A 23,808-nucleotide genomic window follows, 5' to 3' on the forward strand; every position below is an offset into this window, starting at 1 on the left:
GTTATTGAGCAAGAATCTAATGGTGAGAAGTTCACTTTGACTGAACGTAATGGGTGTTTGCGACATGAGTGTCTCGCTTGTCTTTGAAATGTCCGACTTTATGGCACAATGTCTCATCCCCCAATCACACTTCTACCCATCGCCGGCCGACCCAAGAATCAGAGCATGCCCACTCCGACCTTCTTCTTTAACCCCGCACCACACTCCATCAGCAAACCGAAATACAAAACCATTCCAACTGACCGCAGCAATGTCCAACCCTCCACCCCCCACACCCCGAGAACATCTACTGGAAGCCCACAGCAAATAATAATAACTACAACACTAGCCCACTTTCAACCTCCTCCCTCCCCACCACTCTGGGCAAAACGAGCGCGTCCACGCACACGCTGAGCCCGCTGGTGCACTCGCCTACGTCGCTGAAGGCTACTACGCAGACTAGGTTTCGGGCGGGATCGCCGACAGAGGGGGATGGCTGGGAGAGAACTTGGGCTGGACTTTGGGATGCTTTTGGGGAGTGGCGGCGGGGACATGTTTCGAGGCCGTGAGGGTGTTGATGATGTGGTTTGGAGAGGCTGAGGGAGGGAGAGGGAGCTTGGATGGGATTTGGGAAGGAGGCGAGTTGTGTTTGTGGATGTGGATGTGGAAGTTGGAGGGGTTTTGTGGTGGCAGCCAATAGGGGAGTTGTTGTGGACTATTGGGTGGGTATACTTGGGACTCCACCAACAGAGGATAATACGACTCTTAATGACAGGTCCGATAGCATGATCGGAGGTCATGGAAAGGAGGCGGTGTGCGAGACTCCATCACGCAAGCTATTGGACAGGAAGAGTGGGAAGGGTGCAAATTATCTTGATGATGACACTAAGCTCGAGCGGCCGAAGTCGAAGAAGAAGTAACGCGTAGGTGTACACAGTTTGCAGATTCGAACTTGAACTGTAGATAATCTGAATTGTACATTAAATCATGTATGACTCATCCTCGTGAAGTATTTGGCCATTCTACTTTTATGTCTTCCAACCTAGCAGAGTGCTTGTGTATATGGGGTATCTGAATTTGCGGCTATTGTAACATCGTCTGAGTGACTTAATTCCTGACTTTGAAATTTCGTATCTCGGTCTCACTCTTTGTTTCCCGCCTCTCTTGCCCAAGGTAGACTGATCAGTTACCGCCATTTCTCAGACGGGCGCGGTGATCGCCAATCGCACCAACATTGCCTGTCCCAAGGCCCAGAGTCCCTGCAGTACCACGGGCCGGCTGAACAGGGTCTGTAGGAGCTGCCACCGTATGTGTCTGGCGCCTACATCGTCATCAGCTCTCATCACTCTTGCCCCAGAACTGTCTTGTAGCTTACCAATTGGGGTAATGCATAGGGACATATCGGCCCCCAGCAGCCATGTGTCGTGTCAGGCGCTCAGCGTGCTCTTCAGAAAGCGGCTGCGCGTCATCGAGCGGCGGCAGCACGAGGCCGCCATGGTTCTTAAAGTGGCGGACGAGGAGAAGAGCGATGAGCTTCCTGTCGTCGACGAAATCTGCAACGCCTGGGTGGCAGAGAGCTGGGAACTGCACGCCGAAGATCACCTGGTCGAGCAGGGCTGGGTTGCTGTCGAACATGTCCTGCCATGTATTAGTGAACTGGGAGTGAAAGCGAAGTCGGGGCCTGCGTACGATTTTCTCGTTCAGGCGGGCGGCATCCTCAATCATGGGGCCGAAGTCGTAGTTGGCTTCGACGAGATCTGGGTGGTGGTCGTGCATTTTCGGCAAGTTGTATCGGTAGAACTGTTTAATGTCGCGCTCTCCATAAGTTTCGAGCAGAGTGGCCGATTCGCTCTCGAGACGGCGAGCACGGAAGGTGAACTCCTTGTTGGTTGACATGATGAGAATTTTGAGCGCTCTGTCTATGGTTAAAGTCGATTAGCTGGTAGAAGATCAGTCAATCGTCTTGGACAAAAAGGGGTTATGTACTTACTCGAATCCGAGTTGAGTCTTGCGGTTGATTGTGGGTAGAGTAGAGAGAGATTGTACGAGCGGTAGACCTGAGGATTTTTATATACTTGGAGCTAGGGCGACAGCTCGGGGTGGCCATGACTTTCGATTGTTTGTGAGGCACATTCACCTGCGCGCTCAGGCCGTTTGCACGGCAAATTAGCAAGATAAGACCAGGAAAGTAAGATTTATCAACGTGATCCTGCCGATCGGCCCAAATTTGAGAATGAGTAAAGTGAAAGAGTGCTGCGTGCCGCGTAAAATATATATAGGGCTGAATAAAGCAACAAACGAATAAGGCGCTGACAAGGTCCCATGACAAGGGAAGCGGCTTGATATTCCCAAACTAGGGTCATTATGTAGCGCGAGTGACATCCAAGATGGCTACATGGCTTTTGTATGTACCATAAGAGGCGATATTGCTCCATGCGTGATGTCTAGACATCTGTACACGACAATTCCAAGATTGACTCCTGCTCGTCCCAGTACCACGAGCGTCTCTTTCACTGTAAGTTTGAGAGACGTGAGGAGCACTTCGCTCGGCGTGGCCAACAGACCACAGTACGGCTATGCTTTACTTAGAGCTACGATTGTAGAACGGAGTACTGCCAGGATCACATGCTCCATGGAGCGACTTTTTAAAAAGATTTAGCCTTCTAGATTAGGGATGCTTCGGCTGACCCTGAATAAGTCTCCAAACAATTCCTCTATACATGCAGACACGGTTACGAGGCACACCTATTAGGTTATTGCTTATGTAAGCCACAGTAGAAGACTACCACGGTAGTACGGCCGGTTGGCCACGCTGCCTTCACGCGCATCCATACCATCATCCAGTCATCTGGATTAGAGTACGTCAATCGCCATGGAGAGGTCAAAGATGGAGAAGCGTCCCCTCAAATGTCCGACAAAGCCAATGACGTCAGCCTCATCGAGCCAACCGTCGATATCTCGCGGCGATATGGTCTTCAGTCTTCAGCACGCGAAGACCAAGGGTATTTACTGTCTATTTTTTTGGAAAGTCGATACAGGCACTAACGCACGACCAGTCGTAACGTTCAATCCACTTCTCACGCCCTCGCCACTACTTGACGCCAAGGTCATGGAGAGAAAGCAGAGGATACTTGCGCAGCGATGAGCAACACCAATATAGTATGCTGGATCGACCAACTTGTCAAGGAAGGCTCGAATTGCATGGAATAATGGTACGGGCGCTACGACATCGACCATGTCCTTTCAATGGTGGAGGAAACCGCAGCCAAAGACAAAATACAGATGGCACCTCAAGATACACTTTCAAGAAATGAATTAATGTAGAATCTACTATACACATTTTGCCGTCCCTATGCATGCAACCGCGATCCCAATGCGCGGATCCCAAGTAACGCCCAATACACATACACTCCTCAAAACGCTCCATTTTCCCTCTTGAATCCACCTATTCGAATTGATTTTCCCGGTCCACCCACACATCCTCCAACTCCGCGAAGTTTTGGAAGTGCACGGGTCGATGCACGCTGTCGTAGAATCTGACCGGTGTGTCTAACCTCACGTGCACGGGCTTCTTGTCGATTGTTCCAAACGTACTGCCCATAAAGCTGTAATTCCAGATGCCATTGTCTGGCACCAGGAAGTATCCTCGAATCTTGTCAGAAAGCAGGAGTTGACACTTCTCGCCAAAGGAAGTGCTGAATCCGGAGGGATTGTCGGACATGGTGTCCTTGTTCTCAGCACCCCATTTGTATCCGTTGGGAGTGAGAGCCCAGGCGGCGAGAGACACAGAGCCCGGGGTAAAGCTGACAGTCATAGAGACAGTCTTCTTGTCCCAGGATGCGTGCGCGTTCATAAGGCGAGCGTGTTGGGTTACGTCGCTGGCTTGCATGTACGGTGGCTCATTGCCGCTGACGGTGTGGATGATACCTAGCGGCTCAAGACCGTCGAGGTATTCGTGCTGGGGCAGCTGCTTGGGGAGCTGAACATCGCGCGTGTTGCCGACTTGGGGAATCATGACAATGGTGCTGATTTCCTTGACTTGATCGTTGTCGGGAGGGGATTTGCCGTAAAGGTAGCCCGCTACTTGGACGCGAAGATCGGCAATCGTTATGAAGCGCTTGAGCACATTCTTGGGCATCACGTAGGTGAAGTGACCTTCCTCCTTGACATCCTCGGAGTTGATGTAGATGTTGTTCGCACGAGTGCGCAAATTGGAGGTGGCGACTGCTCTAGTACGCCACTCCGTCTTCGAGCTGAATGCTGCTTGCTCGTACTGTGACGTTGTGGTCACAACCATCTCTTCGCCGTGAATGTTCTGAGTCTTGGTCGTAACCGCAGTCAGCTGCTGCTGCTCTTCCTGCTGCTTGTCGATTTCGGCTGCTTGTTGTCGCTGCATCGAGGGTGCTGAAATCTCCATACCCAGGATGATGTCACGGACCTCACTGCTCGTGAGCGACGATGTGTTGACGTTGTTCTTCTTGCCGTAGTCATTCAGGATGAGATCACGAAGCTGCACTTCTACCTTAATCCAGTCCTCATCCGACAGCGTAGGCCAGATGTGATGCTCTTGAGTGATGACGGTCTTATCGGGGCGGAGCAACAGCTTAGTCTTATCTTGGTTTACGTGAAGTGCACGCAAGATCAAGATCAGACGCGAGAAAGCGGTGTACGACGAGATCGTCTTAAGCCACTCATCGTACAGGTTGAAGAGGACCATTTGAGGGCCAGTAGCTCGCAGAATCATGTCACCAAGCTTCTCAACCTTCATAGCAGCCTGGAAGGGCAGCTGGAGCTCAGAAGCACGGATGGAGATGTTGGGGAAGTCGAGCAGATGCACCTCGAGAGGATCTAGGAGACCTTTTCGTGTGACAATGAGCTGCTTGGGCTGCTCCTCAACGGGTAGTGATCGAATGAGAGCAGCCACCTCTTCGGCAGTCTTCCACTTCGCAAGTTGACCAAGACGCTTCTGCCCGGCCCAGACACTTGTATGAATGATCTTCAAGAACAGCTGCCCTGTTCGGGGGTTGAAGATGAAGATTGCACCGTTGATGGGTTTTGTCGTCAAGTTACCCTCGAAGGTCTTGTGGATCGTGACACGGTAGACGTTGGTATCGTCGATGAACAGCTGAATCTGGTTGCTAAAAAGTTCCGAGTAGTTTTGCGAGTTGAGGAACTCTTGGCTAGACTCAGAGGCATATAGCTGGAGACCCTTGCGAATGCGCTCACGAAGAACGTAGAGCGCTGGGTTAGCCTTCATCACCTTAGCCATAGCCTGCTGAATGAGCTGCTTCAAACCAGGGAAGTATTGTCCGTAGGCCGAGTACAGCGGTTGTAGGCCAAATCGATACCAATCATCAAACCGGTCGCCGAAGGGTAGATACTCATGCTGTCCTGAGTGTAATCAAGGTACTTCGCACGAACATAGCGCTCAATGTCGTGCGAGTCGTAGTCACCATATCGCAGCTGAACATCGATCCAGAACTTGTTTGTCGTGGTCGCGCTCATGGTGTCCTTCGTATCGTAAAGCATGGAAGGAGGTGATACGCTCCACTTGTGGCTGGCGAAGAGCAGAATGTCAGCACAAGAACTGTTCATCTTGTACGATTTACGAGGATGGATTGTCTCCTTCTGAACGGTCTCGATGCCGAGAGCCTCAAGCTCTTGGTCGAACACCTGGCACAGATCCATGACGACAGACTCGTGGATCTTCTGCCACAAATGGGCTCGGAAGATCTGGATGAGGGAGATCTTGAGAGTTGGGATCTTGCCGTGCAAGAAGATACCTGTAAGATCAAGTTGGACCTGGAAACCGACGTAGACGTTGGCTCGATTGATGGTAGGTGACCACCAGAGAGTGAAACGTCGGTTCGGGATTTGGTTGAGACCAGAACGTTGGGCGTTCGTCAACTTCTTGAACTTCATCGACTCCTCAAATCCTGCGATCGATTAGCAACTATTAATACGCTGAGGATAACCAGGAGCCTCAAACAGACACCACAATATTCACTTACCACTGGCCTTTTCCCAAAACAAACCCTCCCAAGATGGGAAAGCCGTTGCCTTGAAAAGTGTATGTTCGAGAATGGTTTCTACACCACCCAGTGCCTGGATGACATCCGTCCGGTATGCGTTCAAATTCCACAATTTACCGTCATGTCGCTGGCTCGTCCACCAGAAAGGATTGCTCTTCATGTGCTGGTAGATCTTGAATTCAGTCCTAGCACGGAAGCCCTTGTCGAAACTGAGGGTGCTGCGGTCTTTCTGGAACAAAGTGTTGATACGAGGAAGGCCACGATCCCAGCTGTCCTCCAGATCCTCGAGAGTCAGCCGTCGGTTTTGCTGCTGAGCTTCTTGTCGCTTCTGTGAGTACTCCATCCATACGCGCTGAGAGTCGATGAACTCCGACTCCCACGGAATGATGTATCGGAAGATGTTGGGAATGAGCGTCTCTTCGTCATGAGACATACCGGCACGGTAATGCGTAACGCCAGTGTCGGTCTGCTTTGACCATCGCTTGTCGCTTGTGGGAATGAGAATGTGAGATCCGGAGATCATACCCAGACCGCCAAGCTCCTTGGGCGTGTAGAAAACGGCAGGAGGGAAACGCGACGGCATCTTCGAGTTCAGGCCGATCTTGACACGGGTCTGAATCTTGGTCTCGCACTTGACGATGGTGTCTAGCAAGTTCACCGTTGATACTGCAGCCTCACGGTAGTAGGTGAAAAGCGCAATCAAGGTTGTGTTCCACTTGTTGGCAATCTTGGTGAACGTCGTGCTACCAGAGGACATGAGGATCTGTCGAATGCGATTGTTGAACTTCTGAACATCTTCTTCTGTGACTTGCAAGAAGGCATCAGCTGTGCGCTCCTTCGTAGCGTTGTCTACCAGCGACCAGACACTGTCCTTCACAGGGAACTCTCCAGTAAGGTTGCGCATCTTTGGCAAGATGCGAACTTCGAAACCAGACATGGAGAACAGGAGATTAGGATTGTCTCGGCTGTAAACGCTGGCAAAGGTGTCGTCCCACTCAATGGTCGTGACTGATCGGGGAAGGCGATTCTTCATATCCCAGAACACAGCGCGACCCAGATTGACATCGTGGCGCATCAGTCGCATTCTCGAGTCTCGTGGCCAGCATTTCTTGTTCTTGTAGCCGATGACGTTCTCGAAGTTGGGATCGGGATTCTCAGTCAAAAAGCGCTGGATCAGATCGCGTGACTCTTCAGCTGTGAACCTGAAGAATACCCAAATGCGATCAATGTACCTCGTGTACAAGCGGATTGGGTGTCGCACCTCCGTTTCCTTGTCCTTGAATTGCAAGAAGTCGTTGGGGCTCTCAGGCGCACCCGCGATTTCGTTCGCGCGCTGTAAGCCTAGTAGAAGGATGTCGAGCACGAGTCCGTAGAACTGAAATACGAAGCCAGAGAACTGCAGTCCACGAATCATACCGTATGCGTTGACATGGTTCATGTCTTTGTAATTGAGCTGGACGTTATTCTTCGCAGTGATGTAATCGGCCAAGTTGTGATCCATGATCAAGCGCAGCAAACGGTTGAGCATGGTAAGATCGATTTTCTCGTAAACCTTAGACAGCTGTGTCTCGATCATAACGTTGCACTCGCCATCTTGATGCTCCCAGACCTTGTCAAGGTTGTTGATGCCTTGCGCCCACTTGTATGTCAGCAGGGGTGGAACTTCGGAGTCGGAAGGCTTGATCCAAGCAGGGAATAGGTGCCGCTGATCGGCTTGGTACCACAGATACTGGTCCAGGTATGCGTCGGTAATCTTCTCCATGGGCTCGATGTCATAGACAGGATTGATGTTGCTGTAATTGTCATTCATATCAATGCCAACCTCCTTAAAGGCACGTTGTGTCAGAAGGAAGCGCTTGATACGAGCCAACGTCGTTCCAGGGGAGTCGTAAGCCTGTTCAATGAGAGCCAACTCCTCACGTTGACTCTGATTGAGACGACCCTTCACCGAGTAAGCCTCGCGTAGACGCTCCAAAGCGAGGATGAGGATCTTGGTATCGTGCTTGTAGGATACACTGGGGAAAGGAATCGGCTGGAACTTTCGGGCTTCTAGCCAATGGACCATGGTTGTGTAGATGGCGACTGCCTCTTCTGACGAGACATATGGACCATCCTTCATGTAGTTGTGTTGGCGCTCCTGCTCGGCCTTGAGCCATAATCGGGTTAAGCGACCAAGGTTCTTCTTGGCGACAGTCTTGTCAACGGTGGCGCCACGTCGGATACGCTCACGGTTGTAGTGTGCGACTGAGATCCACCAATCTGCCTTGCTCTTGACATAACGCAAGATGATGTTTTCGATTGGTGCTGGCAGTCCAGGTACCTTCCACGGGATGTTACTCTTCCAGCATCGCCATGCTTCTGACAAATGTTGTAGAACTGTGTTGACCTTGTTTTGCTTGATACCTTCAGGCATCATATCCATCAGATCGCTCATGACAGCGGCACGGAGCTCCAGATCGAAGTGCGATTCCACACGCTGCTTGGTTACAGTCTTGGCAACACCCTTGCTGTGCCTACCCTCGAATTGACGCGAGAGCAAGTTGCCGAGCCAGCGCTCCAGGAGAGGAATAATACCGCGCATGAAGAACAACCAGACCCGCCAGGCTGGTGCCCAGAAACCACACCCAGGACCCTTGCCGACTGGACCAGAGTTGAATCGATAGTAGATGAGATGCTTCAGATCTTTGCACGAGCGAATCTGGTGCATGAGCTTGTACTTGTAACGGTACATACCAGTCAGTTGTCCAACGTGGTTGAAGGCGTAAAGGATGCCGTCTGCCAACTGGAAAGCATCAATGTTGCCCAAGCGGTACTGGACCTGTGCGTCCACGATCAGCTTGGTCAAGCGCAAGATTTCTCGCATCAGATGGAAGGCGTTTCCGAACCGCGACTTCTTCCGCTCTTTTGTGGTAAGTGTCTTGACAGGCTTCAGGTTGAAGTTGTAGTCAAGATGCAGGTAGGTCAAATTCTTCCTATGAATCAAAAGGTTGAGCATGTTGTAACCTTGACGGCAAACTTGCAGACCTGCTTCAACCCAGTCGATCTTGGTTTGTTGGAAGAATTTTGTGCCCTTGAGTGTGCGCATAAGGTTCTGTTTGTTCTGTGCTTGTGGCTTCTTCTTATGCAGCTCGTTGAGAACGAACGTCTTAAGCAACTTCTGATAAGAGACCCGGACCTTGACTGGCTGACCGGCAGGCACGTGCTCAAGGTACCACTGCTTGACTAGTGGAACATCCTGTGCCCTCACCATGCGACCTGAACGCTTGTCGAAGGGGTGAGGCGCCCACCACAATGCAATGGCAGAAGACGTCTCTGGTGTAGATAGCTCCTCGTCAGCCATAAAAGGCTCCACCTCTTCAGGCATTTGAAAGTCGTCTTCATCATCTTCATCGTTGCCATAGCCAAATACCTCGTCCTCGTGACTGACCGAAATGTTCTTGGGTGCGACGGCGCGGGATGAGATGGGGTTGATGATAGGGTCGAAGTAAAACGCCGGAAGACTGGGATCCTCTGCGCGAACGTAGACTACCTGAGGATGTGAATACCATGAGATCTTTACACTGCGTGGCAACGAGTTGTAGAGAAACGGGTATGACACTCGGTATTCCGTTCGAATGGGGGCGCGGAAGATGATTCGATCAATGGCATTGAATTCACCAAAGTCCTCATCGTTCGGGTCGATGTCCTTGTACAGCGGCTCAAAGCGAGGTCCTCCAGGTATCGCCACGTTGAGTGCCTTTGCAGTAAGAAAGCTGTTCATCTCGAACATGTGGAAGTAGTTCTTGTCGACAATGTCGCTCAACAGCTGTCTGCTCAGACGATACAATGTAGCCATCTGAGGCAGGTCCAGGTTCCATGTTTCGTAGCTGGGGCCGTTGATGTGGAGGAGTGTCGAGTAGCGGTCGATGCTCGTAGAACCATTCGACAACCGGGCCATCTTCGTCCTCGTCAAGCTCCAACTGAATGGGCTCCAAAGGCTCCACGTCCTCGATATTCTCCGAGTATGATAGGGGAGGTTCCTCGTCATCGAATGGTGGGAAGCGCATGCGCTTGAAATGGCGACGATCGCTCTTCTCCTTCCTCATCGCTAACCACATTGCCGCCCATTGCGCGTGGAAGACCGGCTCGATAACTCGGGGTACCTCGTTAACCAGAGTCAGACAGCCGTTGGTGTGGTAAAGGACCTTAACGTCTCGTCGGCTCTCCCAGGGCATAGGCATGTTTTCGAGAAGCTTCAAAACCGCGTGCGGCATGAACTTCAGTGCACCAAGGTAGCTTCGCTTGTCGCTCGTGAACTTCTTCTGCGACACATCGCCGATATCTCTAAAGACTTTGCGCAGATGCTCCAGGAGGCAAATCTGCCTTCTGTGTCTCCACGAAACCAGCCTTGCGCTTCTCGCCGAATCGCTGGCGTTGTTGCCGTAACCAGTCCTTCTTCTTCTGCGCAAACTTGGCAACTCTGTGGATCGACAGGTCCCCGCATACCGGGAGGTCCTACTGTGCCAGGCGCGCCTGGCGGGCCAGGGGGTGGAGGTGGTGGAGGAGGCGCATAGCCGGCACCTGGAGGCCCGGGTGGTGGAGGTGGCGGAGGGGGAGGTGGGAACGCCATGATGGATGTCTTCTGACAGGTACTGGGTAATGTTAACGAGTGAAACATGGCGTTCTATCGCGTTCGATTGAGGAGTGATAAATCGAGATGAGAGGTGACGAAAGCTTCAAATGAAGCGCATAGGGGTAATAGCAACAGCTGAGCATCTAGCGCAGCAGTTTGGAGGACACACAAAGCTACTGACCTTCAATGAAGTTCCAATCACCGCAGTTCTGAAGACTTGAGCGCAGGTCTCGTGAAACCCTACGTATCGAGTCTAGAAACTTTGCGGACGGCAAAGCGCCGCGATCGAAGGAAAAGTCGCGTTCGCGCGTGGTAATCGAGTCGTCTCCGGTTTTCGAATGGTAAGGAGTGACAGCGCGCACTAGTTGGAGATCGATCTCCTACGCGTTGGAGCGACCTGGCGATGGAGTTGAATTGGGTAGTGGCGCATCGATGATAAGTTTCATCGCGCCAGGCATTTGAGGCACGTGATCGGCCGCGCTAGTGCGGGTCTAGCGCCCACTCGCTAGGCACAATCGAAAATCGAACATCAGAAGTGACGACCGGACACTAACGACAACAGCACCCCCGTGGTAAGTAGATTCCAAGACACTGCTGTCGAAATACTGTCAATTGTCCCTGCTAATCATCCTGCAGACTCAGGTACGAAACACCGCACTTGCATCGCAACACAATCCACGAACTTTCACTCACACCGCGCTCCAGATAATCGCCCACTGACTCCCCGGGAAATCTATCAAAATGCCTTCCAACAGACTCACCTACGTACGTCGCACCCGGACACACACGTCTTCCATTCGCTCGGAGGAGATGATAGACATGTGGCATGGAGGCTAACAATGCGCAGAGGCGTCGCGCGCCGTACAACACCAAGAGCCAGAAGGTTCGCGTTATCAAGGTCAGTCGTTGAAGCACACATGCCTTGATGACCAGCACTAAGACATTGCAGACCCCCGGTGGCGAGCTCCGTTACCTCCACATCAAGAAGAAGGGCACTGCCCCCAAGTGCGGTGTATGTTAGACCCAGTCCAGCATCGCGGAATCTTTTTTTTTAACAATCTCCAGGACTGCGGTACCAAGCTCGCCGGTATCCCTGCTCTCCGACCCCGCGAATATGCCACCGTCTCCCGCCCCAAGAAGACCGTCCAGCGTGCGTACGGTGGATCGCGATGCGCCAACTGCGTCCAGGACCGTATCGTCCGCGCTTTCCTGATCGAGGAGCAGAAGGTTGTCAAGAAGGTCCTCAAGGAGTCCCAACAGAAGAAGCGTTAAGCAGTTGCGGTTAGAGGGGTCTCAAGGCTTTAGCATGTCAAAACTGGGGCTATCGGTGTTCATGTGCATTACGGGCAGTCTCCTGGTTCGGTCGGCTTTTACGATATCAAGGCGATTTCTGCATCACGCCGTCGTTCACAGGCGGTAATAGCTGAGTAGGATCACGAATACATCCACAAGCTATAATCGACCATTTTTCGATTGTTTTCTGAGTGCAGTGGAAGGCAGTGCAAAGAAGCATAGGGTGGGGTTGCAAGTTCCCCAAGCGACATGTGATGCATTGGCTGGAGACATTACCATCAATCGATTGCCGACGGTCTCATCGGGCTGCTGCTACAGATATGCACGGATGAGGCCGTTCAGCCTGCAAGGTATCAGTTTTCGTCCTAGGCCTTTTCCACGTGCTGCACCGAGCCATGACGTTCTTGTGCGTGTCCATTTTTAGACTACAGCTCAATCCATGCTTCTGGGCGAAGTACATGCAAACTTCTCAAGCATTTTAGTTGCTACATTAGGAATGCCGAGAGATGATGTGTACAGCAAGCAACGACAAGGGTGCGCTACAGCCCCATGCTCACATCTGATTTACGACCAGACCCAAGCAGTGCAGTCATCGAGAATGAAAGCCAGTCTTTTCACACGGAGCGGATAGTGACGGTGAAGGTTCTAGGATGAAGCTGGAAAGGCGCTACTCGTATATTGCTCTCGGTGCTGTGATTGGTGAGTCATGGGCCTGTCAGTTCTGCCCGCTCCTCAAGTTCAGCGGCATCCTGCAGAAGCTTGCATGCTTGACGGTCGCTGGGAACACATGGTTGCGCGGCTCGAGTAAGTCTAGCCAGTGAATTCGCAATTGGCGAGCGGGCGCAGCTGTATCGAATATTTCTCGACCCAAGCATTTTCGCACCACCGTTGGCCGATTCCGCCTTTTCCCACCCCACCTTCTGTGTACGCCAACTCACAAACCTCTGCGATATCGGACGGGCGCAAGCTCGCGCGATGATTTCAATGTCGGCCCAACATCCTTTCGCCATATCACCAACGAGTCCGACCAGCACGCGAGGTTTCAAGCGCTCTGCTTCGAGCGACGACGACAACGAAAATGGCGATGGAGACACACGGCCTTCGTCCTCGCGGCGCAACACCGCCGTGAAGCGCGCCTGCAATGAATGTCGCCAGCAGAAGGTGAGCCTTTTCCTACCTTGGAACATGATGCGCCTTTTAGGAATACGCTGCTGCGCCCATGTGCGCACCTTGTACCGACGCATGCAGAACACCAAAGCTTCTCTCCACGCACATGACTAACGCGCACCGCACAGCTCAAGTGCAATGTCCAGCAAGACCCCTTCGTAAGCTGCAACCGATGTCTCAAGCAGAACCTCCGATGCGTCATCGAACCCAACTTCAAGCGCGTCGGCAAGCGCAATCGCAATGCCGAAATGGAGAAGGAGATGGAATATCTGAGGGAGCGCCTGGCCATATACGAAGGATCGCAAGCGCTCTCGGGCCAGCCGACCTTGAACGCTCCGCACCCGCCGCGCGACAGCAATACCTTCAGCACCGGTATCACGCCCAAGGTAGAGGACGAGGCCTTTCTCCAGACACAGCACCAGCAGGTGGCAGCAACCTCATTATTAGACCTCAGGAGCGGATCGCCCATGTTCTATCCGCTGGGATCAGGCGAGAACCATGTTCGCCTCAGCCACAGCGAAGTCAACGAGCTCTTCACCGAGTACTTTCAGCTATACCATCCCTTCCTGCCCTTCCTGGACCAAGTGCGCTCTCCGGACGAGTATCATTCGCAGGACCACAAACTCCTGTTCTGGGCGATCATTAGTGTTGCCGCTCGTCGCTATGGGGGCCGACCCGGCCTCCTGAAGGACCTCGCGAAGCCACTCACAGACCTCATCTGGGACTCCATCCGGAATCAGCCAAATCACCACGTTGTGAAGGCGCTCTGCCTGCTCTGTACCTGGCCAATCCCTGCGGAACGAACTGTTACGGATCCTACCTTCATACTATGCGGCGCCATGATGCAGGTCGCCATGCAGATTGGGCTGCATCAGCCGACACATGCGCAAGACTTTGCTAGGACCAAGGTTCGATTACGGCAAGAAGACATCAACGACCGACTGCGGACCTGGGCGGTCTGCAATACCGTAGCCCAGACGTATGGAAACTTCTTCCAAATCATGACCTCAACTGACATATTACAGTGTCTCCACAGGGAATGGCCAGCCTTCGATAACGCTCTATAACTCGACTCTCGAGTTTAAGACAGAGGACGAAAACGATATGCTGATCTTGCCACCAACCTTGTTTGTCCGACTACGGCAGGAGAGGGCAGCAGACCGCATAGGCAGACATCTTTTTTCCACGCACAAAAACTGGACCGAGGACGCAGCGATTATCTATCTGAACATGGAGGCCGAGCGACTGAAAGCTGAACGCATTGCCGTGGACGGAGTGGATATTGGTATGTTGTCCGTGCTTGAATTTCCGAGCGTTATGCTAACATCCTCGCAGATCTCGAAGAACTCTATCACTGCGCGGTCGCGCTGCACATGCACCTCTACTCATTCTTCATTAAGGACCTCCGTTTAGAACGGCGCGAAGACCTGGTTGCGCTTTACTTTGCGGCCACTGGCTTCCTTGACCGTGTGTTCAAGCTCAATCGTGATAACAAGCTTCTCTTCGTTCCATACTACATTATGCAGATGTCGCTCGCTGGTGGATTTGCTCTGCTGAAGATTCTCAATTCCGACTTTGCCAGCCGACTCCCTCCGGACAAAGGTCGGAAATACGTCCTCACAAACAGTCGAAGTGCTGCGGAAAGCCAAGGTGTGGCCCAACGATCTCTTGGACCGCTTCGCCGAGGTTCTAGCTCAGCTGTGGAAAGAGAGCTCGCGAGGACGGAGCCTGCATAGCATGTCGCAGTCGCCCTCTGTCAGCAACGCTGGCATGACGCTGAACTACCAAATGCAACAAGCGCAGCAATCGCCCGTCCAGCAACACAGCCAACATCAGCGACGAAGCAGCGCAGGCCTAGCCGACGACCCGCTCGGCCTCATAGTCCGGAGCCGAAAGAGCATGAGCGTAGTCTTCGACTGCGTGTGGCGCTGGCGGGAAGCCCAAGTCAGCGGTGCCGCAGACCAGCTCGACAGCACCGTCATGACGAATCCCACAAACCCGGATTCATCCTCCAACTCGACGCCTCCGCCAGACGCGATTGTAGAGAACCCGGCTCATAGTCTGCCCAATTTCAACCCGCATCTCAATACGCTTAGTATGCCGCTCACAGCTTCCTCAGGGTCTGGCGAGCGCGAACAGTTTTGAGTTTTTCGACTCCGTGTCGTGGGATGCTGGATACGCAGAACGATTGGAACACGTATCCTGCTGGAGGTTTCGGGAGCCGATTTTGGGGCTTAGGCGCCGCCGAATGGTGTTACAAATACGCACTTCTTCCCTGAAGCTCGCCAAAAGAGTTCATCTCCTCGGTGAGAAATCATTTCACGCTGGGCTCCTTGAAACTTCCGTGTTTGTTGGTGTCCGTCGTATTGATGATGAGTATTGTTTTTTTTTACTTCTCTCTTTGTGATGCTCTCTGTAGATTTTAGCGCGGAGTTTAGGGGTTCATGGCTAGAATTTGTGGGATTGGATCGTAGAAGTAGTACCTCGTGTGGAAGCTTGCGCTCCCCTTTTTTATAATATCTAAACAAAGACATTTTTGTCGTCCGTGTAAATTTCCTGTTCGGTTACTCGTTCAGCGGGATACTTTTCAAGTCGGTATCTTGAGTGACGGATGACGGATTTAAAAGACGAGGCGTTTGCGCCAGATATAAGTTCATCGAATAGGAACCCCAATAAGGTATATATGCAGGTCTACAAGAAACGCCATAGCTATGCCAAAACAAGTAAAAACGCATGACTAATGGAATCAGTGTCCACATCCACAATCCTCACCGTGCTCGACACCCCTCTTCTTGAAGTCTCCGCCGTAGCTGGCGAGATGGTTCTGGCCATCGAGTCTTTGTCCTTCCTCAGGGATCTTGCCCATCCAGCTGACTTGTTCTCCTGCCTTCAGCACAGTCAAGTGCGTGCCCTTGTCGCGCAATTCCTTGGTAACAGCTTCGACGTCCACTTCGAGGTAGTTCCTCAGGAACTCTCCGACTTCGGTGTTTTCGTGGTTGCCGACCAGCGCCATGGCGGCTTTGGGGTTGGAGGAGTAGATGTTGACGTCGGCGGCTGAGTGGCCGTGGGTAGACCAGCCGGTTTGGCTGCGGCGCGACATCATGTCTGCGTACTGGTATAGGGCCGTTGCTGGGTCTTTGACCAGGCCGTTGATCTCGTCGTCCTTGGCGTCGAAGATACCAAGCCCGTCTTCAATCTCGTCGGCGATGAATTCCTGTTTCTGGCTATCGGAAGGGTCGTTGATGAGGTATGTGTTGTAGCGCAGAGCCATGCGTTCGGCCGAGTGCGAGGCGTTGGCGAGGGGCGAAGGGTACCATACGTATTCGGGGTAGGTGGTGTGGAGCTCTAAAATCACAAGTCAGTGGAAGTTCATATGTAGAGGGATGGTAAGACGTACGGCGCGCAGTTGCCAGACCACCAGTTTCGTGGTCCGATGTTGATACCATGACGGTCTCTGTTTCCTCGTTCTTGATGTAGTCGAGGACAGAATTGAAGGCTGCGTCGTAGGCGAGGACTTCGTGCACTTGGGCAGCGGGGTCATTGTGATGTCCCGCATGGTCAATACGAGAGCCCTCAATCATCAGGAAGTAGCCCTTATCACTGTCTCGGGTGGCTTCACTAAGAGCCTTCATCGCTGTCTCTGCCATTTCTTGCAAGCTCGGGTAGATGTCGTTCTCGTTGCGGCGGTCGATCTCATACGGGATGTCGGTGTCGGCAAAGAGTCCCAGCATGGGCAACTTGAGTCCAGCACCTCCCTTCAAGCTGTCGAAGCCCGCGCGGTCGTCGACATAGCTGTATCCGTTCTTCTTCGCCAGGGCCACGACATCCTTGTCGTCTGCACGGCACGAATGCTCAGCCGTCGAGTTGGGCAGAAAGTGACACCTCCCGCCTCCAAACATCAGATCCACAACTCGTCCCAGCGGATAGTCTCCAACCATCTGCTGCGCAATCAGATCCTCCTCCTGTCGCATATTCACGTGCGCCGCAAAGCACGCAGGCGTCGCATCCGTGATCCTCGTCGTCACCACCAGACCCGTCATGTAACCCGCCTTCTTCGCAGCCTCCAGCACCGTCCCGCACGGCTCATGGTCCGGCGTCACCGAAATGGCACCGTTGTAGCTCTTCTTCCCGCACGAGAAGGCCGTCGCGCCAGCCGCCGAGTCGGTGATCAGCGACGAAGACGACCTCGTCCTCGACTGCCCGATCAAGTGCTTATCGATGACCAGCTGCTCGCCAAACGGCAGCCCGTTCTGGAACTGCATGAAGCTCCTCGTCAGACTCAGACTCGTCGGACCCATGCCGTCCGACACCATGAAGATGAGGTTGCGCTTCCCCGAGGGGTTTGCGCTGCCATTCTGCGTATCGCTGTGTTTCTGGAACACGACTGCGAGGACGATAATGCCGGCTGTGGCGACGACAGCCCAGACGAAGAGGCCGACTTCGCGCCAGAATTTCCAGGTTCGGGGGCCCGAGGCGGCGCGTTGGGTGGGTTGGCCGGTGAGCAGGGCGTCTTCCTCGGCGATGTCGCGGTCGCCGCTGATGTCGCTCGAGGCGCGGTTGGCGAGGAGGGGGCGCGCCATGATGGGTGCGTGGAGAGTGGAATGGCGAGACGAAGTAGGAGAAGGGCGCAGAAAAGGAGTGTCGGTGCTGCTTCAGGGCAGCATGGTACGTGTTCGTGTTTAGAGTTTATGGCAGCTGATGTTCGGTGAGATGGTAGTCCAAAGCGACAGGGAATGTGGCTTGGCGCATTTCATACATCACTTGAACGCGGAGCATGATCATGCTCACGTGGGGTCTGTTTTGGATCCTCGAACATTGTGCAGAGATGATGAGAGAATGAGTCGAAGAGTTATGGGTTGAGTAGCACGATTTAAACTATAGCTACCTTAGAACTCATTCACGCCACCAAGCACTCCAACAGCGTCTGTTCCACCTTCTTCGTACCTCCCGATGTCGCCTTGGATCGCCCACTCTCGCTACTCTTCGACTTATTCCCCCTTCGTCTCCTCACAGCGTCGCCGCAAGAGTTGTACTCTTCCTCGCTAATGACCGTCAAGCGCCCCGATCTCACAGTACCGCGGTTGTGGATGTCGACATCTCGTGGAGTGACATGCCACTTGTTTTCCTGTCCATCTAGTTTCCCCCCCTCCTTGACCTTTCTACTCTCCCTCGCCTCGTTTGTCCAGGTGGAGCACAATCCCTGCGACTCTGCTTATGACAGTTGCAACATGGGGCCGCAGCTAGCATCGCAGCAATCGTGCTCGAGAACCCACCCAGCTGGCAGTGAGTGCTTCCAAAGAATATCTCTGGCATCTCTCTGCCATGCTTTGGAACACGGGAATCCCTAGCACAACTCGTACTGTAGTAGAAGGTGGAAGATCACTGTCCTGGGTATGAAATCACGTCATTTGCTGTCGCAAAAGTTTTCGACAGGTGTGATCAGGGTACGATACGTCGTGATGTGGGCGATCAAGATGAATATGAGGAAGAGGTCGTAGAGTGACAAGAGGACGGTTCGGGCCACAGGTGGCATTGATGGTCGTAGAAGTAGACGGTGCCTTCGTGATATGCAGTTCGTACCACCAGAGGTCTGCGTCATGGTGCGGTGTTGTCGAATGAGAAGGTCCCGAAGACGGCGCCACGTAGAAGCACATCGTGTAGACAGCGTCCGTCGAACTTTTTTTGGTGTAGCTTTTTGTTTCACTTCCCTAGAGGGTAGCTCTTCGAGCCATATGTGGCTATCGTGATGCATGGTGGCTTGTCCGTATATGCTTGACCCTTCAATCGCTTCTCCTGTTCTCGAATGCAGCAGCTCTTGATACCGAGCCAGGGCCCACAGCGCGTGTAAAATGTCGATTGGGACCTTTTTTATATTGTCAGCCACCAATCCTTCCTTGCAAACACCACACCATTTCTCTCCTACAAATATCCACATAGCTATCCAAAGGGTAGTTTTCCGCCCTGCCAATCCGATCATCCAGAGCCTTTCGATCCACTGACGCGGCATGCCATAGGTCTCAAGAACATGCACAGTGGTAGTGTACCAAGCGAGGAGAGGGAGGAGAGGGAGCGCCGCGATGATTGTGAGCTTGTGAACAACTATCTGTGATTTGACGAAAGTTCGTTTCGACTGAAGAGAGCGTGTCATATCGTAGCCACCGAATGTTCCTAGAGGCAAATGCGAGAGCGACATGCCTTGCAACAGGTGTGTAGATGAGGTGGGTATTTCTGACAGAAATCTGCGACTCAGGGTCCAGTGGACGCAGCAAGTGCGCGGCAAGCGATGGGAAGGGACGTGGCAACCCATGGACGGTATGCGAGTAATGTTTATCAAACACAGCACCTGTAAACGCTCAGTTTCGCATTAGGACGCAGGATCAGAAACAGATAACTTGTGATTCTACTGTTCTTCATGCTTTAGCGTTCAAGGGTTGTGATGGGTATACCTAGAAAGCTCAAAATCCAAACGCCGACGCTATGCTTTTCACCAAGGACCTCAGATCTCCTCAGACTGGGTTTCGAGCCACTGCCCAAAATAGACGCACGTCCTCGCGGAAATCTCGCCTTCGTCTCCGCATAGATCAAAGACTGGGCAGTTCCCGCACGGCGCATCGACGAAGCCGTTGTACACCTTGCTATCAACCGCAGTGAGGACAGTCCGATAGTTAGTACCCGAAATCTTCTCCAGCCGGCCATCGAGTACCATCATTTCCAACAATTGCTCCATATCGTCTTCACGACAAGTTTTGCCCCTCAGCACTTCCTTCGAGTTGAGCCAGGTCGCAACAGATGCAGCAGTCGGGTATGTCGGGCTATTCTTGTGCACGAGCTTTGAGGAACTCGGATCCCTGCTGTATGGCTTCACCGCGGGAGCTTCTTCGATATCCCTTACGCCCTGCACTTGCGCCTTCTTGCGCGCAATCTCGGCCGCGCGGTCATGTTGTCCATAGTCATTCCAATTGCCCGGAACCTTTACACAAGTCTCGTTCTCGATGTGTTGCGCAATGACACTAGATATCGCGTCGATGAGTGCCGTGTCAAAGTCACCCTCAGACTGCCATGGGCCTCCGGCGATGTCTTCGGATGGTTTGAGGTGCTTGAGGAGGTACATCTTGCGATTTGGAAACTTGACGCTCATAACGGACTGTACCAGATCCTTCGACTCTAAACTTTTCAGACATTTTGTCAAAACTTGTTGCGTAACATTTGTTCGCATGCGAAGCGCTTTGGACCAGATGCCCTCGGCCTGGACTTGGTCGATGTGGTGGTAGAGAAGGCGCTCGTCGGGTGTCAATCGTCGCAGTCTATAAACATATCAGCCTGAATTAACATAGGACAAGTACATGGCGTCGGCATACTTGTCGGCGTCTGTTCGTGACCGCAACTTCCAGCAAGGCTCGCCTTCCAGTGTCATGAGCTTCAGCAGGTGCCGGTCGCAGAGGTCTTGCAGGAGCATCGTCAGCTCTGCCATAGTCTCTGCGACCTGCATATTGGATAAGTCGCGCTGGAAGAAGACAGTGCCTTGCGGCCGCTCTGCGCATTTGTCGTACAACGCATCCGCGGGGCTGACGACCTCATTGCTAGGTTCCTGGGCTGCAGCGTCTTCTACTTTGGGGACTGGTAAAGGCGCCGCTGCCGAGGCCATGTTGTGCAGTTGTGTAGACTACGCTATCGGTCTATCATGAGCTGGTCTGTCTGGCGGGACGTGGGCTGTGACGCGTTGAGGAGAGTCACAAAAAAGTTCAGAGTGGAGACGCGGGCTCACGTGCCTGCACTTGGCTCGAGCTCACCCCACGCGACGGTGATGCGGGGAAGCATCCCCAACGACGCTCCATCGACAATGTTGCTCCGCCTCAGTCCAGCACTGTACCTTCAGGCCTCCACGCCGACGTTTCAGATCTCATCAACAGACGCATACACATGGCACGCCTCGATCAACGTCGACGACATGGGCGCCGTACATCACGCGCCAATGGCAAAGGAGAAGGCCCATCAGGGCAATGGATATTCACCGATGTCTACCTAGATCCTTTCCATCTACAAGCATGACAAGCATGAGAAGGCCCGTTTTAGCGATGAAGCTTGTTATGTGCCTGTTGGATACCCGGACAACCTACCGAGTTTCACTTCCTCTTGTGTGATCCAAGATGCGACTGACTACAACAGCCCAAGAGAAGCATACGCGAGCATTACATACGCTCCGCGCCTTCAGTGTCAAGAGATCTGCCAATCTTGAGATTGAAATTTGATTGCAAAAATGGCTACATGGCGAATATCGCATCGCAACACCAACACAATTCAGCTCCAAGGAAGATCCCCGTTCTGACCTTTGCCCACTCGATCGACATTTACCTCAGGCAACCCACAGAGGCGCAAGCAGCTGCAGATAGACCACGACGATGTAGACGGGATGTACGCGCAAGGATACGAAACGCCGACGGCCACTCAGGCTCACCAGTCGGTCGGTGTAAGGTACTGTATAGTTTACCATCGGGCCCAAGCAGTATCAGGCCACCAACGTTAACCTTGAGAAATGCTTTTGGATGACAGCCAAGATCTGCATTCCGGAACCTACTGCGAGGATCATCTGGAACTACCATTGGTACAATCTGTGACTGACCATGTCCGTGACCACCAGCTATGACGGTGACTGAGACTTATCAGGCTGTTGGTGTACTACGAGGCGACTTTGCAAGGTAGAGATAGACCGCATATAGTCCGATGAACGGACAAGCATGCGTCTATGAATCGGATTGAAGCATTCGAGAAGGCATAAATACCGCTGTAGTCTGCGCCTGGAGGAGAGCATCACATTTCGTCTTCCAACAAATCTACTTCGTCTCATTTCCATCTATCAACCATGCTCTTCGGCGTCTTAGCCTTCGTGGGATCAGCCATAGCCGCTAATGTGGACGTGATCTGGCAACACGGTACGTATTCTTCACATCCTCCTGCGAGTTATCAACTAGAAAGGAAAGTAGATAGGATCGTGCAGCTGAACCGATAGCCTGAAGCTATGCACGGTATTGCAAGACTTTGAATGCGACAGTAGAAACTCTTTGTCTAGCTCCAGACTGATGGCTAGGCGGCAAGGCCACCACCTCACCACCTGTTGCATCCTGGCTGCTTTTCGCCGTAGTTGACAAGATGTCATCATGACACATGCTGACTCCGTCTTTTCAGAGAAACCGTCTGGGGCTACGTCTCTGACGTTGTACCCGGCCAACGGCAATGACACAGTCCTTGCGCAGAGCTGTGGGAATTCCATTGAGTCTCTCATCTTCCACGTCGACGAGAACGGCGATGGAAACTTTCACTGTTGGGCGACAAGACCTACGAAATTGTGTCCAATTCTGAAGACGGTGTTAGTTGGCGTTCGAAAGTTTAGCAATCTGGTCGCAACTGTTGAGTGCTCCAATGTTGCCCTCGATGTCCAGGAGCCTGGCAAAGTATCTTCAGAAGACTGCTTCAAAGAGGATGAGGCAAAAGCTGCATTCCATTCGCTAAAGTCACGAAACATCAAGCGCGTTCGCAGTCTATCGGCCACTCCTATGACTGATAACAGTCAAGAACAAACGCCAGCGAATCCACTCAGGCTTCACGCACGTCAGATCATCTGCACATCGTCATCTAGTACCGAGCTGGTTGGAGATGGTGACCCACATCAGAACCAGCTTCACAGGCAGATTTCAGTAAGCAAGCCTCTTCACCAGCACTTGTTCCTGCCCTAATCAGCATGTAGTCAAACAACTTTTGTGCTGCGGCCGAAACCTGCACTGCCACAGTCTCGGAGTCCGAAACCTTTTCAGTTGGCTTCTCTTTAACTATAGCTTCTCCTGGAGGAGGGTGGATATCGGGTGGATTCAGTGTCAGCAAGAGCTGGACTGGCGGAGAATCTACGTCATGTCCAGGAAAACAAGGACAGGAAGTCTGCGTTTGGTTGAACATCCAGCACACGGCCTGTAAGTCTTCTGTACCGCTTCAGAAGCATCGTTAATACGTGATAGATACCGTCCAGGATGTTTCGTATAATAGCTGCTTACCCCCTCCCAACAAGAAGGGTCCGCCCTACATCATGAAATCTCCAAACAAAGCTAATCGTGGCGGGGGCTTCTATTGTGTTATTGGAGCGTGTCGCGCAAAGGGGGATGAGTATTGTAAGATTGGCCCGTGCAATGGTGGAAGAATTATGCTAATGTTTCCACAGGGAGGGAGGACTTTGCTCCAGCGGGAGGCCCTTAAGTAGATCTCGCATGGAACATGATGATTCTATATGGTAACAAAGGCGAATTGCCCGCAATTCTCTGTTATTAAGACTTCAAGTAACAATGATACATACGAAAACTCATACAGGGATTGATATCTAGGTTGAAGGTGTACGATGCCCAGACGTTAACCCCCTCAAGGAATACACAGTGATATTAACATACCAAAATTGCCTTTATAGATGTGGAAGATATCCAAGGAGAAGTGTATCAAGGTAAAGTGCAGGTCTTACATATATTGTCATGGCCAAGATGGCCCCGGGTGTGAACAGCATTGGAACTATCTAGGTAGGTCACCGGCGTATACATAGCATCTCGACAACAACGATTCTACACATGCGTTTCTAGATAGAACGAGAGCAGTTGAGACCGCCTTTCATTGTGATTAGCAAAGATCCAAGATGTGTGCTCCATTCTCGAGGTCAGGATATGGGATGCCTAGCTCACGTGTCTGCCCTAG

The 23,808-nt window shown here is 52.4% G+C and overlaps 11 protein-coding genes across 11 annotated transcripts; 6 read left to right on the forward strand and 5 right to left on the reverse strand.

Moving 5' to 3' along the window:
* Positions 1–108: 108 nt before the first annotated feature.
* On the forward strand, positions 109–442 carry SNOG_00446 (hypothetical protein; the record flags this gene model as incomplete). The annotated part of the gene is made up of 2 exons (XM_001791080.1): positions 109–252; positions 329–442. 2 exons carry the CDS (start codon positions 109–111, stop codon positions 440–442), a joined length of 258 nt encoding a protein of 85 aa, XP_001791132.1.
* Positions 443–1,350: 908 nt separating this feature from the next.
* Positions 1,351–1,875, reverse strand: SNOG_00447 (hypothetical protein; the record flags this gene model as incomplete). The annotated part of the gene is made up of 2 exons (XM_001791081.1): positions 1,351–1,617; positions 1,669–1,875. The coding sequence occupies 2 exons, from the start codon at positions 1,873–1,875 to the stop codon at positions 1,351–1,353; spliced, it is 474 nt and encodes a 157-aa protein (XP_001791133.1).
* A 491-nt stretch (positions 1,876–2,366) lies between these two features.
* SNOG_00448 (hypothetical protein) lies at positions 2,367–3,189 on the forward strand (the record flags this gene model as incomplete). Its single annotated transcript, XM_001791082.1, has 4 exons — positions 2,367–2,383; positions 2,452–2,494; positions 2,758–3,007; positions 3,140–3,189. The coding sequence occupies 4 exons, from the start codon at positions 2,367–2,369 to the stop codon at positions 3,187–3,189; spliced, it is 360 nt and encodes a 119-aa protein (XP_001791134.1).
* An 82-nt stretch (positions 3,190–3,271) lies between these two features.
* On the reverse strand, positions 3,272–10,562 carry SNOG_00450 (hypothetical protein; the record flags this gene model as incomplete). The annotated part of the gene is given in 6 exon segments (XM_001791083.1): positions 3,272–5,370; positions 5,397–5,915; positions 5,991–9,877; positions 9,930–10,369; positions 10,389–10,470; positions 10,510–10,562. 6 exon segments carry the CDS (start codon positions 10,560–10,562, stop codon positions 3,425–3,427), a joined length of 6,927 nt encoding a protein of 2,308 aa, XP_001791135.1. The 3' UTR covers positions 3,272–3,424.
* Positions 10,563–11,163: 601 nt separating this feature from the next.
* SNOG_00451 (hypothetical protein) lies at positions 11,164–12,100 on the forward strand. The gene is made up of 5 exons (XM_001791084.1): positions 11,164–11,199; positions 11,329–11,388; positions 11,471–11,521; positions 11,573–11,635; positions 11,689–12,100. Exons 2-5 carry the CDS (start codon positions 11,365–11,367, stop codon positions 11,893–11,895), a joined length of 345 nt encoding a protein of 114 aa, XP_001791136.1. The 5' UTR covers positions 11,164–11,199; positions 11,329–11,364; the 3' UTR covers positions 11,896–12,100.
* Positions 12,101–12,566: 466 nt separating this feature from the next.
* SNOG_00452 (hypothetical protein) lies at positions 12,567–15,228 on the forward strand (the record flags this gene model as incomplete). The annotated part of the gene is made up of 6 exons (XM_001791085.1): positions 12,567–12,720; positions 12,956–13,077; positions 13,212–14,062; positions 14,109–14,368; positions 14,419–14,685; positions 14,711–15,228. 6 exons carry the CDS (start codon positions 12,567–12,569, stop codon positions 15,226–15,228), a joined length of 2,172 nt encoding a protein of 723 aa, XP_001791137.1.
* A 601-nt stretch (positions 15,229–15,829) lies between these two features.
* On the reverse strand, positions 15,830–17,663 carry SNOG_00453 (hypothetical protein; the record flags this gene model as incomplete). The annotated part of the gene is made up of 2 exons (XM_001791086.1): positions 15,830–16,428; positions 16,481–17,663. 2 exons carry the CDS (start codon positions 17,661–17,663, stop codon positions 15,830–15,832), a joined length of 1,782 nt encoding a protein of 593 aa, XP_001791138.1.
* A 317-nt stretch (positions 17,664–17,980) lies between these two features.
* Positions 17,981–18,737, reverse strand: SNOG_00454 (hypothetical protein; the record flags this gene model as incomplete). Its single annotated transcript, XM_001791087.1, has 2 exons — positions 17,981–18,291; positions 18,596–18,737. 2 exons carry the CDS (start codon positions 18,735–18,737, stop codon positions 17,981–17,983), a joined length of 453 nt encoding a protein of 150 aa, XP_001791139.1.
* Positions 18,738–19,579: 842 nt separating this feature from the next.
* Positions 19,580–20,728, reverse strand: SNOG_00455 (hypothetical protein; the record flags this gene model as incomplete). The annotated part of the gene is made up of 2 exons (XM_001791088.1): positions 19,580–20,387; positions 20,442–20,728. 2 exons carry the CDS (start codon positions 20,726–20,728, stop codon positions 19,580–19,582), a joined length of 1,095 nt encoding a protein of 364 aa, XP_001791140.1.
* Positions 20,729–20,923: 195 nt separating this feature from the next.
* On the forward strand, positions 20,924–21,109 carry SNOG_00456 (hypothetical protein; the record flags this gene model as incomplete). Its single annotated transcript, XM_001791089.1, has 1 exon — positions 20,924–21,109. The coding sequence occupies one exon, from the start codon at positions 20,924–20,926 to the stop codon at positions 21,107–21,109; it is 186 nt and encodes a 61-aa protein (XP_001791141.1).
* Positions 21,110–22,238: 1,129 nt separating this feature from the next.
* Positions 22,239–23,027, forward strand: SNOG_00457 (hypothetical protein; the record flags this gene model as incomplete). The annotated part of the gene is made up of 2 exons (XM_001791090.1): positions 22,239–22,775; positions 22,914–23,027. The coding sequence occupies 2 exons, from the start codon at positions 22,239–22,241 to the stop codon at positions 23,025–23,027; spliced, it is 651 nt and encodes a 216-aa protein (XP_001791142.1).
* Between the last annotated feature and the right edge of the window lie 781 nt (positions 23,028–23,808).

The sequence above is a fragment of the Parastagonospora nodorum genome (genome assembly GCF_000146915.1).
Source record: "Parastagonospora nodorum SN15 chromosome Unknown scaffold_1, whole genome shotgun sequence".
Taxonomy (NCBI): domain Eukaryota; kingdom Fungi; phylum Ascomycota; class Dothideomycetes; order Pleosporales; family Phaeosphaeriaceae; genus Parastagonospora; species Parastagonospora nodorum.